The sequence below is a fragment of the Schistocerca piceifrons genome, chromosome 3 (assembly GCF_021461385.2).
Source record: "Schistocerca piceifrons isolate TAMUIC-IGC-003096 chromosome 3, iqSchPice1.1, whole genome shotgun sequence".
NCBI lineage: Eukaryota > Metazoa > Arthropoda > Insecta > Orthoptera > Acrididae > Schistocerca > Schistocerca piceifrons.
In genome coordinates, this window is record NC_060140.1 from 146,821,420 (window position 1) to 146,838,192 (window position 16,773).

Genomic DNA, 16,773 nt, shown 5'->3' on the forward strand with positions numbered 1-16,773 from the left:
TCAAAATTACAGATAATGTTATCATTAGGTGGTTATAATTGAAATACATTCAACAGGATACAAGATCAAATAAGTATCTGTCGCTCGCCTGGAAAAATAAGTGAATGATTAAAATAAAGAATGCTGATTACATTCTTGTTAATTGCATTGAAATTTCATTATCCCAGTTTTTCCTATCATGCTTTCTGCTTCAAATATGAGTACATTAAGTTTTAGTGTAGACGGAATTCGAGTAGCCAAAATAAACATTTTATTGATATTCTCAAATTAGTTTTGTATTGTGAATCACAGTAATTATGAAGTAATAAGATGTCGTTTGGTTAAACAATAGTACAGCAAGATGACAGTATGACAAAGAGAGTTGTTACAGGTTACTAACATCGAAAATTACAGTATATTTGGCGCTTTTTTTGCTATCCAATTGTAAACGAGTAGTGCGAACTGCGATTAAACGAATCGACGATACATGTTGCTACCAATGGATGGACGCACTATTAGCGAACAGTTTGACACGAAGTAGCTGGAAATCGCATTACTCAAAAGGCGAAATTGCGTACAGGGTCGTCCACAAAGTAAGTTCCGTTTCTATTTCTATCCGCGGCAGCACTACGATCGCAGTTCCGAGCAGGCGCGGCAGTTACTCTGACTCAATTAGAAGACATGTACGTCATTTTCAGATCGCTGCTGCCGACGTGTGCTTTGTAGTGCTTCTTTGTAATGTCAGCTGTAATTGAAAATGTCGCAGCGTGTGAAATCAGATCTGTGATTCGTTTTCTAATTGCGAAGAAAGTTAAACCAAAGGAAATTTATTGGCAAATCTGCGAGGTTTACGGACAAAATGCTATGAGTGATTCAATGGTTAGAACATGGGTCAGGCTGTTCAATGAGGGACGTCATCATTTGCACGATGAAAAACGAAGTGGACGCCCGTCTGTTGTTACTGATGAACTGGTTCACACAATTGAAGAGAAGATTAAGCACAACCGTAAGTTTACACTTAGCGCCCTTGCTATGGAAGTTCCGCAAATCCAACGATCACTAATTCATGAAATTGTTACTCAAAAACTGAAATTTCGAAAACTTTGCTCACGTTGGGTACCCAAAACTCTTACTGAACAACACAAAAAACAACGGATGGGCAGTGCACTTCAGTTTTTGACACGCTACAACGAAGAAGGCGATGGTTTTCTCTCTCGGATAGTCAAAGGGGATGAAACTTGGGTATCGTATGACACCCCTGAAACAAAACGGCAATCAGTGGAATGGAGGCACACTTCATCCCCAACGAAGGTTAAGCCTCAGAAAATCTTGACACCTCGAAAAGTCATGTGCACCGTTTTTTGGGACAGAAAAGGCATTTTGATGATTGATTTCTTACCACGAGGCCAAACAGTCAATGCACTTATTTAATGTGAGACCATTAAGAAATTGCGCCGCGCAATACCGAGGATTACTGTCAAAAGGTGTTGTTTTTTTTTTTCCACGATAATGCCCGTCCTCACACGGCGAATGTGACCAAACAACTCTTAGTGGAATCTCACTGGGACGCGTTTGATCATCCTCCGTACAGCCCGGAACTCGCTCCTAGCGACATTCATCTGTTCTTACACCTAAAATCTGCAAGCGGCAACCTTATGTGAAGAAGGCATACAAAAACTTGTGCCACGCTATGGCAAGTGCCTACAAAATTTCGGAAGCTATGTAGAAAAGTAGTTTAACAGTTGTAGATTTTTGCACAATAAATATTTTTTCTGTATCGGTACACGTTTGTTTTATACACTACTGGCCATTAAAATTGCTACACCACGTAGATGACGTGCTACAGACGCGAAATTTAACCGACAGGAAGAAGATGCTGTGATGTGCAAATGATTAGCTTTTCAGAGCATTCACACAAGGTTGGCGCCGGTGGCGACACCTACAACGTGCTGATATGAGGAAAGTTTCCAACCGATTTCTCATACACAAACAGCAGTTGACCCGCGTTGCCCGGTGAAACGTTGTTGTGATGACTCGTGTAAGGAGGAGAAATGCGTACCATCACGTTTCCGACTTTGATAAAGGTCGGATTGTAGCCTATTGCGAGTGCGGTTTATCGTATCGCGACATTGCTGCTCGCGTTGGTCGAGATCCAATGACTGACAGCAGAATATGAAACCGGTGGGTTCAGGAGGGCAATACGGAACGCTATGCTGGATCCCAACGGCCTCGTATCACTAGCAGTCGAGATGACAGGCACCTTATCCGCATGGATGTAACGGATCGTGCAGCCACGTCTCGATCCCTGAGTCAACAGATGGGGACGTTTGCAAGTCAACAACCATCTGCACGAACAGTTCGACGACGTTTGCAGCAACATGACTATCAGCTCGGAGACGATGACTGCAGTAACCTTGACGCTGCATCACAGACAGGAGCGCCTGCGATGGCGTACTCAACGAGAAACCTGGGTGCACGAATGGCAAAACGTCATTTTTTTCGAATGAATCCAGGTTCTCTTTACAGCATCATTATGGTCGCATCCGTGTTTGGCGACATCGCGGTGAGCGCACATTGGAAGCGTGTATTCGTCATCGCCATACTGGCGTATCACTCGGCGTGATGGAATGGGGTGCCATTGGTTACACGTCTCGGTCAGCTCTTGTTTCACATTGACGGCTCCTTGAACAGTGGACGTTAAATTTCAGATGTGTTACGACCCTTGGCTCTACCCTTCATTCGATCCCCGCGAAAACCTACATTTCAGCAGGATAATGCACGACCGCATGTTGCAGGTTCTGTACGGGCCTTTCTGGATACAGAAGATGTTCGACTGCTGCTCTGGCCAGCACATTCTCCAGATCTCTCACCAAACGAAAATGTCTGGTCAATGGTTGCCGAGCAACTGGCTCGTCACAATACGCCAGTCACTACTCTTGATGAACTGTGGTATCGTGCTGAAGCTGCATGGGCAGCTGTACCTGTACACGCCATCCAAGTTCTGTTTGACTCAATGCCCAGGCGTATCAAGGCCGTTATTACGGCCAGAGGTGGTTGTTCTGGGTACTGATTTCTCAGAATCTCTGCAGCCAAATTGCCTGAAAATGTAATCACATGTCAGTTTTAGTATAATATATTTGTCCAATGAATACCCGTTTATCATATCTTCTTGGTGTAGCAATTTTAATGGCCAGTAGTGTATAACCAAACGGATCTTACTTTGTGGACACACCTCGTGTATGGGTCTCACCTAGTGACAGAACAGTTAATCGAGCGGTCCAAATGAGCGTGGAAATTACGTGTCACGCTGGTGTGGTCGCGTTCCAGGCGGACACGGAGCTGCTGGACGAGGTGGGCACGGCGGCGGTGTGGGTGGTGTCGGAGGACGGAGGGCGGGCGCGCGCGGACTTCCGGTGCTCGTGGGTCCTCCGGCCGCTGCCGCTGGGCGAGCTGCGGCTGCGGAGCTCCGGCGCGCCGGCGGACCCTGCGCTGGTGCTGCACCGCCTGCCGGCGGGCCCGGAGCCCGGGGGACGGCCGCCGCTGGCCGTGGCGGTGGCGCGGCCGGAGCGCGGCGCGCCGCTGCTGCTGGAGGCGACGCCGTTCGCGCACCCGCTGCTGCTGAACGCGTGGGCGCGTGGCAACGTCGCCGCCGTCGCGGGGCCCCTCTTCCTCGCCGACGCCGCCGCCGCCCCCGGCTGCCAGGGCGCGCCCGTTTTCCTCTGCAGGTCAGGACACCACGCTGCTCGCTCCTCCTGCGGCAGTCTGTTCCGCACCCCTCAGCGTTCGCTGAAGTCTCCCCATTGTGGCAAACATGTTGTTATTGCGGCCTTCAGCCCAAACACGGTTTCGATGCATCTCTCCTCTCTGATAAATTTTATGCAAGCCTCTTCATCTTTGACTATCTGCCACAACCTATATCAAGTCAAATCTACTTATCAGTAGTAAAGCCTTGGTCTCCATCATTGTACCTTCCTAGTTCCCGCCATTTCTCCCCCCCCCCCCCCCCCCCCACCGCCAGCCCAAGCCCCGTCCCCCACAGACGCACATACATTCTTGCGTCCATTAACAAATTAACTAATCCTTGATGTCTCAGGATGTCTCATATCAATCAGTCCCTTCTTTCAGTCAAGTTGTATCATAAATTTCTTTTCTCCTCAATTCGGTTCACTATCTCCTTGTGATGGCCTTTCCCGATTTTACTGTTTCTGTAAGAGTGTGTAAAAATTTAAAAACACATAGAGGATGCTCCACTGCACAATTTGAGGTAGGGAACCTGGGGTCGGAGAAGGAAGCTTAAGGAGATGACAGGAATAAAATCACGGTTTTATTTACATTAGTTACAGTTAACTACAAATACCATCATTGACACAATGAAAGTACCATTTGTACTGTATCTTAAAAAATGTTCCGAAACTGACGGCCGTCAACCACAATACAAGCATGACATCAGCCAACAAGATTCTGACACACCATGACAAATATCCCAGGTATGTTCCGAATCAGATAGCAGACAGCTTCAATTTTGGCAGGTAATTCGATTTCTATATCCACTGGGACCTATACACAAGTGACTTTAAAAACCCCATAGGAAATAATCAAGAGGATTCAGGTCAGGTGACCTCTCAGGCCATGGAATAGGACCTCCCCTTCCAGTCTAGCGACCAGAAAGTACAGCACTGAGATGGTTACAGAGGCGGTGCATCGTCATGTTGTATCCACATCTCTAACGAACAGCCAAGGGTACGTTCTCCAGCAACTCAGGTAGATCTCTTCTCAAGAACCTCAAGTACAGGTGACTATTCAGACGGCCAGGCAGAAGACATGGCCCAATGAGATTGTCGCCTACAGTGCCAGCCCAGATGTTCACAGCAAAACGTACTTGATGGTGTGACCCCATTCAGCGTGAGGGTTTTCCTAGTCCGACAAGTGGCTATTCCTACTATTCAAAATACCATCATGATCAAATGAGGCCTCGTCAGTAAACAGCACGATTTGCAGGAAATCTGGTCGATCAGTGTATTGTTGCAGCAACTACTGACACAGTGCGACCCTTGGTTCAGAGGCAGTCACAAACATTGCATGGACTTCTTGTGGGTGATATGGATGTAATTGTTGTTCGTGGAGTACCCGCGACGCGCTAGTATGTGCAGCGCCCTTTTCATGTGCAATACGACGAGAACTTTTAGTGGGATCCGGTGCAACATGTTCCACCACCTTCTCTTCAAAATCGGGTGTACGAGTGGTCCTCATGTTGCTATGGGTCCCTCGTTTCTACGTTACAGTGAACCAGTCTCTTGCATTCATCGATCGAGAGAAATAAACAATCGTCATGACGGATGATGCCTTTTAGGAAAGCGTTCCCCAAAGAGCCTTTCAGCAGAGAGAGCATTGCAACGTACTTCCCATACACAAGGCACATGTTGCTGGCTTTCAAAATAATAAATGATGAATCGATGATATGGTATGGCCCTCAACTACGTACGCACTGACTCAGAGTTCCAGTATTAAAATTTATGGCTGGTTTCGTTGTCTAGGGGCTGGGATACGTAGTTGCCGCATTACAGGTCAAATACTGCTGAGTCTACAGTATTCGATAAGAATACACACTTGAATCGAGTGGTCAAAGGTTTCTATCAGTCGGCAATTGCGAATTATGAATGTAACATATAAATTTATAGATGAAAGATTGCAATTAAATAAAATCTGCAGGTATTATCTTAACGACTTTAAATGATAAGCATGATAGTAAAAGTACTTTTGAAAATGCGGTATATTTCTGCAAAACACTTATTGGCGTCGATGGTCCAGCAATTGAATAAAATATAAGTTGAATAACAGGGAAACAATAGATTCCTACTGCACATAATTAGTTATGAACAACAACATAGCTCGTGAGATATTCACTTCTAAACGCACACTACGTCTTCACCGTAGAAGCCACGGAAATCACACAAGAGCCCAAGTCGGCACTAGGAAATATTTATATCTCACGCGACCATGGGCAAACTGCTCCAACTCTTTCCCACGTCGCGTCCAGCACTTCCCATCCGGTGCGACTGTTCCTCGCGCCGCAGTGCTCAGAACCCTCCTCCATTCACTTCGGTAGTCGCCTCCCTTAGTAATGAGCGCTGTGATTGGCGATAGTGCTCCCGTCATGTCTCCAGAACAATGCACCCTCTCAAACATTTTGAAACACATTCGAAATACTGGATTTATATTTAAATAACTTTAAAATAAATAAATATTCCTTTGGCTGGACCATAAACACGCTCTAACACACATTATTAGCTACATAAACAAATTAAATAAGTACATATCAAAGGAATAGAACAAAAGGTAGGCCAGTAGCCTAATGTCTCTGTGCTTTCTAAAACACATTAAATATTTAACCAATTTCTTCATTTATATATCAGATATAGACGAATAAATATATTTATAAGCATGCGACTACAGTTTTTTCGTATCACTGTGGAATACTTATGGCCTGTCGCGATTTGTAGTAATCAGCCACTTTGACCCCCAATAACTCATATACTATTCAAGTTACATGCCTGTAATTCGTACCAATTTAGGTTTACACTAATAGCTTTCTACAGACACGTCGATCGACAGAATCGTTTAGATTTTGGAAATAGATTTCAGGGGGTTGCTTGTATAATTTACCATCAGATAATGAACTTTAAACTAATAAAGATATTAATAATCTGATTACACCATCAGAATCGTCGTACAATTAATGGTAATGTACATGTTTCTTTTTGAAGTATCATGGCCGGCCGGTGTGGCCGTGCGGTTAAAGGCGCTTCAGTCTAGAACCGCGTGACCGCTACTGTCGCAGGTTCGAATCCTGCTTCGGGCATGGATATGTGTGATGTCCTTAGGTTAGTTAGGTTTAAGTAGTTCTAAGTTCTAGGGGACTGATGACCACAGAAGTTAAGTCTCATAGTGCTCAGAGCCATTTGAACCATTTGAAGTATCATGATTCATCTGGCTACTATTACTTTCTATACGTACTGTGAAATGTCTGCTATTATGGTTTCACAAAGTCCGCCATCTTTGGCACTCCCCGCATAGACATCTCCTTCATCGACACAAAGCACCGTCTTCGTCACAGCGTCAACATGGATTTCCCAGCCACGCAATTGGGCTGGACCCCTTTTGCTTTGGCCAACGTCTGCCACCACGTGGCCGGCCTGCAGAGCAGCCCGCGCCCGCCGAGCGGCCCCATCAACTCCGAACTTCGAATATTTTCAGGGCGCCACAATTCGCCTGTTACCTCACAATGTCTGTGAGTTCTGCGAAACTGCTCCGGTACTGCTCCATCGCATTGTACTGTACGTCTGAATAGCACTGAGTAATGAATGGGTCTGTCGTTGATTCATAGCACGTTCTGTCATGGGACAAAGTAAATACGATACAAAAAAGCCACCTTATGGAGAAGTAAAGTAAACAGAACCTGCATCATGACTTCCTGGCACTTCGCCTCGTTTTCGTTGTTTCCTTGCAGGAAATAAAGAATGTACACTCTTTGACATAAAACTCGACCGGCGGCCGGCCGCTCCAGAGGCTAAGTCCGCGCCGATCGCGACATGGGACAAAAAAACTGGCCAACTCGCTAATTCTCTAAGTCTGGTTATCTGCACAATCTGGCAACACTGTAGACTGCGCACTTCCTGGACGAAAACTTGTCCCACGATAGAGAAACCCTAGGCTCATTACGCCTGTGGTCTAGCGGTAGCGTGCGTTGTTTCTGTTCATAATGTCAGTGGATCGAGAGCAGCTGGCATAAAATATTTTTATAGCCTCTTCTGTCTGAATGCTGAAGACGTGAATGTAATGATAGCGCAGATTCAATCTATTTCGCTTTCTGACACACCGATATCAAAATTTCATCCAGTAACAATTTTGCGCCATATTTATTGCAGACTGTCCTCCTCTGGACGCCGTATGCGGCAAAGCTCCGGGATCCACTGGCTGGCTACTGGCAGCGGCCGTGGCGACAGCAGCGGCGCTGCACTCCCCCGTTGTTTATCGAAAGCGCCTGCTACCGCTCATCGCTTTTGATGATTTAAAACGCTTCATTATTAAAAGTTGCTCCACAGAAAATTTCTACAATTTCCATTCACGCTCAAAAGCAACGGAGACAGACGCCCTGATTAGTAGGCGGGTATTATATTACATTAATCGGCAAGAGCTGAGTATGGCTCGAAATTAATTTTATAGACTGGGACGAAATTAAACCACCTCGCTACATTCGATGAATTTATAAATGCTTCATACCTCGTTTCTTTTCCTTTCAAACTCAATTATTTGTGCAACTTTTGGTCAATGTTCGGATGTTTTCGTCAAGCCAGAGTGAGCGTCTGTGGTGTAAAGTGTATTACAGTTCTTGTTTCATTCCTTATGGTAAGTCTATGCGATAAACTGTGTGAATACCTTGCAATGCATGCTCTGTAGCAGTGCAGGAACACTGCACATTTGGAGTTCCATGTATGGGTTCATGAAGTATGTAATGTTGATCGGAAGTGAAAGTTAATTTCATCAGATTTAAACCAGAAAAATTTGTCGTTTTGGAGGTTTCAGTGAACGGAAAGGAATTGCTAACGCCGGTGTTAGAAAACGTCTACAGTTAAATGCTATTGCAAAAATTTAGAAGAAGGGAACTATATTAATCAACATGTGCACTTCATAAACAACCTCCTGACATGTTAGACCTATATGACGAACAAAGCTCTAATTTATATCGTTGACAGTCGGTTTGAATCTTTTCAGTATCTATGTTACAGTGAAGCACCTTGGCATTTGCAAAGCAGACATCCATGATATGAACTTAATTTACTAAGTCGAAATCGGACGAAGATTGATGTTTAAAGCCATTCTTCAGATTTCGTATAAGGAAATTTTACTAGCAGTTTGCAACTCCATTAATTAAAATGGAAAATAAAAGGTTGTAGTCAGCGGCTTCCATCGAGATTGGAACTGCTATGTCATACAGTACGAGAACCGCAACGCACAAGGGAACCTGTTTTTTTTTTTTTCAATTTTGCTTGTTTGCTTTTACTTTTTTTTACGATTACCCCTTTTTTCTCTCTTATTTTAAAGCCCCTTAGGAAAATGGCACTAAAAAAGGAAACTAAGTGCCACCGCCACTTTTCATCCTACAACAAAAAAAAAAAAATCTGGTCCACTTCAGGCGTTGGCTCCCGACTAAATCTACCCCAGAGAGCTGCCTATATAGCAGGGGAAATATGGGAATTCAAGGTTAGAGCTATCCTTAAAAACAAAACAAAATCTTCCTTTTTCTGTATTTTATTTTTATTTTCATTTTTTTTGTTTATTTTTGTTGTGTAATTGATCAGACGCCTTCTGCGCCCCGCTGGTAATATGTTGAGTCACGTCTTCTCGAAATTGATGTGTTCCGTTCAATAGTTCAGAAATGTTCATTGGTTCAAACAGGAAACCTTCTTCACTCTTGGCTTAACACATTCCAGCTGCGAGGCGGGTCGTGGAAAGCACTCCCAAGGAAGTTCGAGAAAAATTGTCTGTATTTTGGGTGACGGACAACGACATAATGACGGTCGTTGAGGTATGTCCAAAAATCGAGTACAGAGTCTACAGTTTGCCCAAATAGGTAGTGAATGGCATGTCCGCGAATCCAGTTCACAGCATTGGTCTTTGTCCGAGGAAAATAGTCACGTCCCGGAACTAATAATGACAGGGGAGTATTCCGATTCAGAATGTCCCGCGTTAGAAAAGCCACAATACGACGAATAACCTCTGAGCTAACGACATACTGGCGACAACAGACGGACTATAGCCGCTGTGATGTTGCCTGAGCCTCAAAACGCAACCTTAAAACACACAAACAGGTGTTACTTATGTGAAGAACGCCGTTCTTGGAGTCCAGAAATTAAATATACTTTCTAAGTGGATTATACAGTGGATTATATCGTACGGGTCTTCCGATGTGGAAAACGAATATCAAGTGAAATTAGCGAGGTAATGCCGGCCTACACCCGGAAGTAAATGCACTTTCAGAGTGTTGACAAATACTTGCTACGACGCTGCCATTTCTCGGCTCTCTTACGAGGCAGCTCTTCAGCGAAATGCTTGTGATTGTCCGATACGGTTCTTCAGAGTGGAGACGCGCGCGCACGTTTGGTTTTTATGCGGCGTTCTCACCTGATGGTTTCTGACGTCGCCTTATGGGCTATGTATACATTTGAGACATTCAATTATCATTAATCCAGAATGATACAAGTTTCAGCTTCCGGCGTGGAAGAAAGCTGTTGACGCGGACATTATATCATTTCAAAGTAGGGAAAGCAGAACGGGTCATTCAATGTTTCTCATTCAACATAAAGCGTGTGAGATAATTTTCAGTAACGTTCACAATCATCTAAAAATACAAACGAAGTAAAAATACATCGGAAGCTTATTCGAATTGAATATAATGTAAGATATCAAACGCTTTGCACCTCGATGTCGAATTTGTCCACGTGCAATCTTTTGCAGCATACACACAGAATGTCATGATTACCACGAGAATGAAGAAATATGTTGGTAATGATGGAAGCAAGAAGAGACGCAGTCAACAAATATTCGATTCCTCAAGGCATTCGTTTCATTTGAGACGTAAGAAGAGGTAAAGCGGGATATTACTTTCGTTAACACGAGAGATATGCCGCACATATTGATAACGAGGAAGTCTGCGTCTTCATACGTTTCCTCCTTGAAATCTGTATGCTCTATTATATACTAAGTAGCCTGATCATTGTTTCAGTAATGTTACCCTCTTGTTTGACCCCGTAACGATGAACTGATTCCAAATGCATGTCTCTGCATGAATGTAACAAGAACAAGCAAATAATGAATGATGTTTATTCCAACGCAGAACGAGAATGGCTTTAAATATATAAATCTATATCTATATCTATATCTGTATCTATATCCATATCTGTTGATCGTTGAGTTGGCACAATGCAAATATATTCTTAGCATTTAGTTACTGAATTTAGTTCTGGATGTTTGAAGAGAAAAGGAAAAGTCGGTACTTCTCGCTAGTGTAATATAATGTGAACCAGCAACTACCCTTTCCTTAGAACACGACTCAAGCAGGTCCCCAAGTAGGTACCAAGGCACTGCTGCATTCTATTCCCTGACATTGCTCTGATGACGGTTAATGCAGATAGTTCCGATTATGAAATACAAAACGTATTGCAGGTTAGTTCCTAGGATAGTAACATTAAATTTGCGTTGTAGACGGCACATGAACGTGACGACTATCCATATTACTGATCAATATAAAAAGACACTATTATGGGAATTTAGCAGGATTACTCAACATGAATTCTGAAATTGGGTGACTGACCGCACAGGTGCTAAACGTCGTCAAGAGTATACGATGTCCTAATCGTATTAGGAATACGAAGATCGTCTTCGACAGCTCGCAACTTTCACTTTGCTATCTCCACCCTACTCCAGACAGGCCTCGGTGGAGTTGCACTACGTTGCCGATGTAATGGAAGGCCTTCAAACCGACAACAGACCACATATTGAAAAATACAAGCGAATTCTCTTGCAGCGTAAGCTTATTGTAACTAATCTAAAAATTATTGGAGAGGAACATTGTCCTATTCAAAAAAAGTAAAATGTTACACACTGTTGACGTCAAACGGACATTATCTATGTCCTGTCTTGTGTCCTACTTATCTATAATATCAAGTGTACTATAAAAATGATTATATATAATGGATGATAATGTAATGCATTGATACCAGATGGTGGGTTCACAACAGTATTGATGCGAAAATAAAACAGAAGTTCGCAAAAGTGCAGTTGTGCATTTTCGTACGTTTTCACCTCGAGATGTACAGTCGTGCTCAAAAGTATCCGAACGACCTGAATTGCATTTCGCCTGATTCGCATGCAACCGGCATAACGCAGCTGTCTAGCAGGTCCCCTAATCGCTCCTTGGTACAGTCGTTTGACTATTGAAAATGGTTCCAACAAGTCACCACTAGAAAACACTGCTCTGTATCGCAATAACTCAAGATGTTAAGTAATACTACGATACAACAAATATCAGGGAACACCTTATCACAGATAAGACTGTCCTTAAGGCTTGTAAGCTCACATTTATTACAATAAATGACATACCTGAAATGTTACCACTCTCATTATTACGTCAGATTGGTAATGCACGTACTAAGTTCGTCGTATTCATGATTTCCTCTTCAAAGTAACATACCGTACTTATTATTTAACACAAAATTACATTAAAAATTTAAGTTATTCACGAGCAGCTAGTTGAGAATATGTATGAACTTCAAATGACACGACGAACCGTCTTGTTCCGCATATGGATTCAAACCCAGCTCATGCAGACTAAGCAAAGATTTCGTGACTGACGGAAACTAACAGTCATTCCTGATTAGGCATACAGAGAGTGATATACCTCGATTTTAGACAGTATCAGTTAGCAAATATCAACTTTAAATTGCATAACGCAAGCATTTTTAACAGACGCGAATTCCTACCCAGCATCTATTGTCTGGCTTCTCCGACCCCAGCTTTCCTACCTCAAATTGTTCAATGGAGCATTCTCTATGTCCTGTTATATTTTTGCACGCTCTTACGTTAACACCCTGTAGAAAAGGCATTTGACAGCATCCCCACCAGAAAAGTCTGGGAAGCACTAGAATAGAAGGGAGTGGAAAAAGAGACAGCTAGCAAAGTGGAGGATATGTACGTAGTGTGGAAGTCTTGCATTGTCATCTCTCCTCTTTGTTGTGGTCTTGGATTAGATAATGACTAAGGTGGGAGAAAAAATTGAAGAAGACAAGATGGAAGCAATTGTGTTCGCAGATGACTCGATGATCTGGGGAAACAGGGAGGAGGAGATTCAAGGATAGCTCGATGCTTCGGAAGAAACTGTGAGGCAGAATGGAATGAAATTTAATGTCAACAAATGTGAGATACTGGTTACAACTATAAAGAAAATTAGACCAACTAGCGCAATTAGGACTAGAGGTGAACAACTCAAAAAGGTGGAAAGCACCAAGCCCTTGGGAAGTGTGTTAGAGGAAAAGGGAAGAAATGATAAGGAGTGATAACTGAACATGGCAGATGGGCAGAAGCATTCCTGCGACATGTGAGGAGACTGGTTTGGAAGAAAGACATCCCACAGAAAGGCAAAGAAGTAATACACTGATGTCACTACATCCAAATACTGACTTATGAATCTGAAACATGGGTAATGAAGAGAAGAGGTTTAAGCAGATTGCAGGCATGTGAAATGAAGATCCTCACGAGTAGGATAGGAGTAACAAGGAGAGAGAACATGGAGAATGAAAAGGTAAGAAGCATACTGAAAGAGAAACCCTTGCTGAGCAGGAGAGAAACATCAAAGCTACGATGGTATGGGCTCTTAAAGACAGTGGAAATGGAGATGTAAAGGAAAGGACCAAGAGAAAGACCAAGGTGAAAGGTGTGGAGGACTGTGTTGAAAAATTATGCGAGGACTGGACCACAGCAAGCACAGGTAGATATGGTGGGAAAACAGGACTAAATGTGGAGGCTTGTGTTCCAAACAGACTCAACCTAGGCTGGAAACTGTTCAAGTTGATGATGATGGTGATGATGATGATGATGATGATGATGATGATGATAGTGATCTCCTCCTTTCTTATTCGATCTACCCATCTGCACTTCAACATTCTCCTGTAACCCAACATTTCGAAGGATTCTATTCTCTCCTTCTCAACTGTTCACAGTCCATGTTTCACTACTATATGAGGCTACAGTCCACACAAATGTCTTGAGGAAATATCTCCTGACACTTAAATTTATGTTAGATATTACGAATCCGGCAATGCTTCGCAGTTACGAAATACGAGGACTGGAACTTTAATAGTGGCAACTATTTATTTACAGATACGTGTTTCAAAATTTTACTGACTTTATTGAGGGCTTAATTCAGGGGAGTGCAGTAGGTGGTATACCACTTAGCAGCCCCATCAGTCAAACAAATCAGTAACAACTTGCACTGTACGTCTTGAGCATTGCCCTGCAAAATTATGGTCAGGTCCTGCAGAAAGTGTCATCACTTCTGTCTTTATGCTGCTCATTTTTGAAACACAACCTACAACCAGCTTTACCCTTCTGCAGGTGAACGCTGGATAGCATGACGCGGTCGCCAACGGAAGTCACAGACAGCGACAATCTGTTATTAAAAGCGCGCGCCCGGAAGTATGCAAACACGCGATCTCGCGGTCGGCTGATTCGGAACGCAGGTACTTTCCTATGAGCCTCTGAAACCCCGGTAGACTCCAGTGTGCAGGTGGACCCGTTTTCTGGTCTGTCAAACCAATTTGATTCCGTGATACGACTATGTGTCACGGAATATTTCAAATGTTTGGACGGCCGAAACAAGTTAGTACACCCGCGCATCACTTGTCGTGTGCATGATGCAAGAAGCAGTACCTCTGACGGTTCAGATGGTGACTGGCACAGGCTCTAAGTGGCACAATAGCAAAGGACACAAGTCTCACCGATTAGGTAAAGATCTGCCATTCTTTACTAGCGAAGCACCAGTACAGGAGTGTGTTCTTCTCTTCCTCTCAGCTTTCCTCGCCAGCTCAGTAGCATAGCACATTTACATGCTTAGACTACTTCCACTTTAGCACAAGCCAATCACGAGCTGGAGCATGGCATTCGAAGCTGGGAGACCGCCCCTTGCTCTGCATACGCACATTTGACCAACCAGCGATTTTAAAAATTAATGAGGAGAAAAGGAAAAAAGGTTAAGCTTCATGGCCTCTTTCCCACGCGTTTCTGCCATGTCTTTGCTAAATGCATAACCTGGATGGAACGACAGCCCTCCTAAAAGCCTCATGCCTTGACAAATATGTTTTGTAGCAGAGACTGGACGCCTGGGCTGTCCCACGGAAATTAGCAGAAACTCACAGCCGTCTCATCGGCTTCCTACCTAACAAAGGCCCATCTTCTGCTTTATATCCTGTCATTAATGCTCTGCTCATAGCTGCAGCGAATCCTCACCTGGACCGGTGCCACCAAATGTGTCTGCACAGTGAGACCAAGGGACTTGGCAGTCTGCAAACGTTTTCACCCAGGTTCTGCATAAAAAAACGCTCTCCCCGACCCTTAGTCGCCGTACACTTTTACTCCAGTCAATTAACTCAGCACCCTCTTCCTTTGAATGCAGGTAAAACGTACTGCTATTCCTCCACTAGAGTACACAAGCAAGAGCGTTAACTACTGCCAATCATTTCATTATATGAATGAAGTCAGATCGTATCAAATATAGGAACCAAGTAATAAATATCATCTTCAAAAATGGTTCAAATGGCTCTGAGCAGTATGGGACTTAACATCTGAGGTCATCAGTCCCCTAGAACTTAGAACTACTTAAATCTAACTAACCTAAGGACATCACACACATCCATGCCCGATGCAGGATTCGAACCTGCGACCGTAGCAGTCGCGCGGTTCCGGATTGAGGCGCCTAGAACCGCTCGGCCACCACGGCTGGCTAAGAATACTAAGCAAAAGTGAGAGTGGCCTACAATCTCTCAAAACCTCCCCGTTCCTCTCAATACCTGCTCAGTACCTGCAATTTTATTTAACTGCAATCTTTCCTTTATAATTTTCTATGTTAAATTCAAAATTCGCAATTGCTGAGTGTTAGGAACCTTCGACCATTCGATTCATATGTATTTTCAAATGTGTGTGAAATCTTTGGGGACTTAACTGCTAAGGTCATCAGTCCCCAAGCTTACGCACTACTTAACCTAAATTATCATAAGGGCAAACACACACACCCATGCCGGGGGGAGGACTCGAACCTCCGCCGGGACCATCCGCACAGTCAATGACTGCACCGCCTTAGACAGCTCGGCTAATCCCGTGCGGCAAATATGTATATTCATATTGTATACTGTAGACTCAGCAATATTTGTCTTCTAATGTGGCAACCATGTATCCCAGCCGCTAGACAACGAAACCAGACAAAGCTTTTAATATTTCAACTCTGAGTCAGAGGGTACGTAACTGAGGGCCACAATTAATTTTTATTTTTGAAAGCCCACGAAGTCAACTCTTGACTCCTAGCGCCGAACCACGGTATGCATGCTTCGGCGGCACCAATCCACATAGTTCCCTATGGGCACTCACTGCTGACCAGTGGCTACAGTGTTGCTCTTCGGAGCGTCGAACACTTGAGAGTGTTTTGTAGGGGCTTTGTGAAGCTGACGTAATAAGGTATCCCCAGATTCGACTGCCGATTGATCCTGACTGTTGAGTGTCAGAAGACTTTTTTCAATTGTGGGTTGTTTCTTGCGTACAATCTCAGACAAACTAAGATTCTTTCTAAAATTAAAGTTAAAATCATGCAGTGTTTCTGCCCTCTCAGTGATACTCTGGTGTGCATTTCTTGGAAACCTAAAGGGGATTCTGGTTACTGTTTGTGCCCTGTGTGTGTAGAGTGGCGAGGTCTACTCCTTGCAAATCGTGTCGATTCCTCGTTCACACAGTTGTGGGAAAGGAAATAAAGAATCAAGATATGAATTTCAGTGAAACAAGTACCGAGTTGTTCCATTCATTTAGGAAGTTAACTGAATGAAAAGCGTTTGTAGATTTTAATGTCCCACGATGCCCATATAGATTCAGAGTCAGAGATCTTACCAGCATCGAGTCGGCGCATTCTAATCGTGTTCACAGGAGGTAGCAGAAGGAGGCAAATTAGTCTCTCCATATGTAAGTAGGCGTTAGCCT

The 16,773-nt window shown here is 43.7% G+C and overlaps 1 protein-coding gene across 1 annotated transcript in view; it reads left to right on the forward strand.

The window, feature by feature from the left end:
• Positions 1–16,773, forward strand: part of LOC124788470 (peroxisomal leader peptide-processing protease-like) — a 1,192,842-nt gene that overhangs the window by 1,154,930 nt on the left and 21,139 nt on the right. Inside the window, exon 6 of the mRNA XM_047255741.1 lies at positions 3,307–3,704. Within this exon, the coding sequence (XP_047111697.1) occupies positions 3,307–3,704 (398 nt within the window). The remainder of the gene's footprint in view (positions 1–3,306; positions 3,705–16,773) is intronic.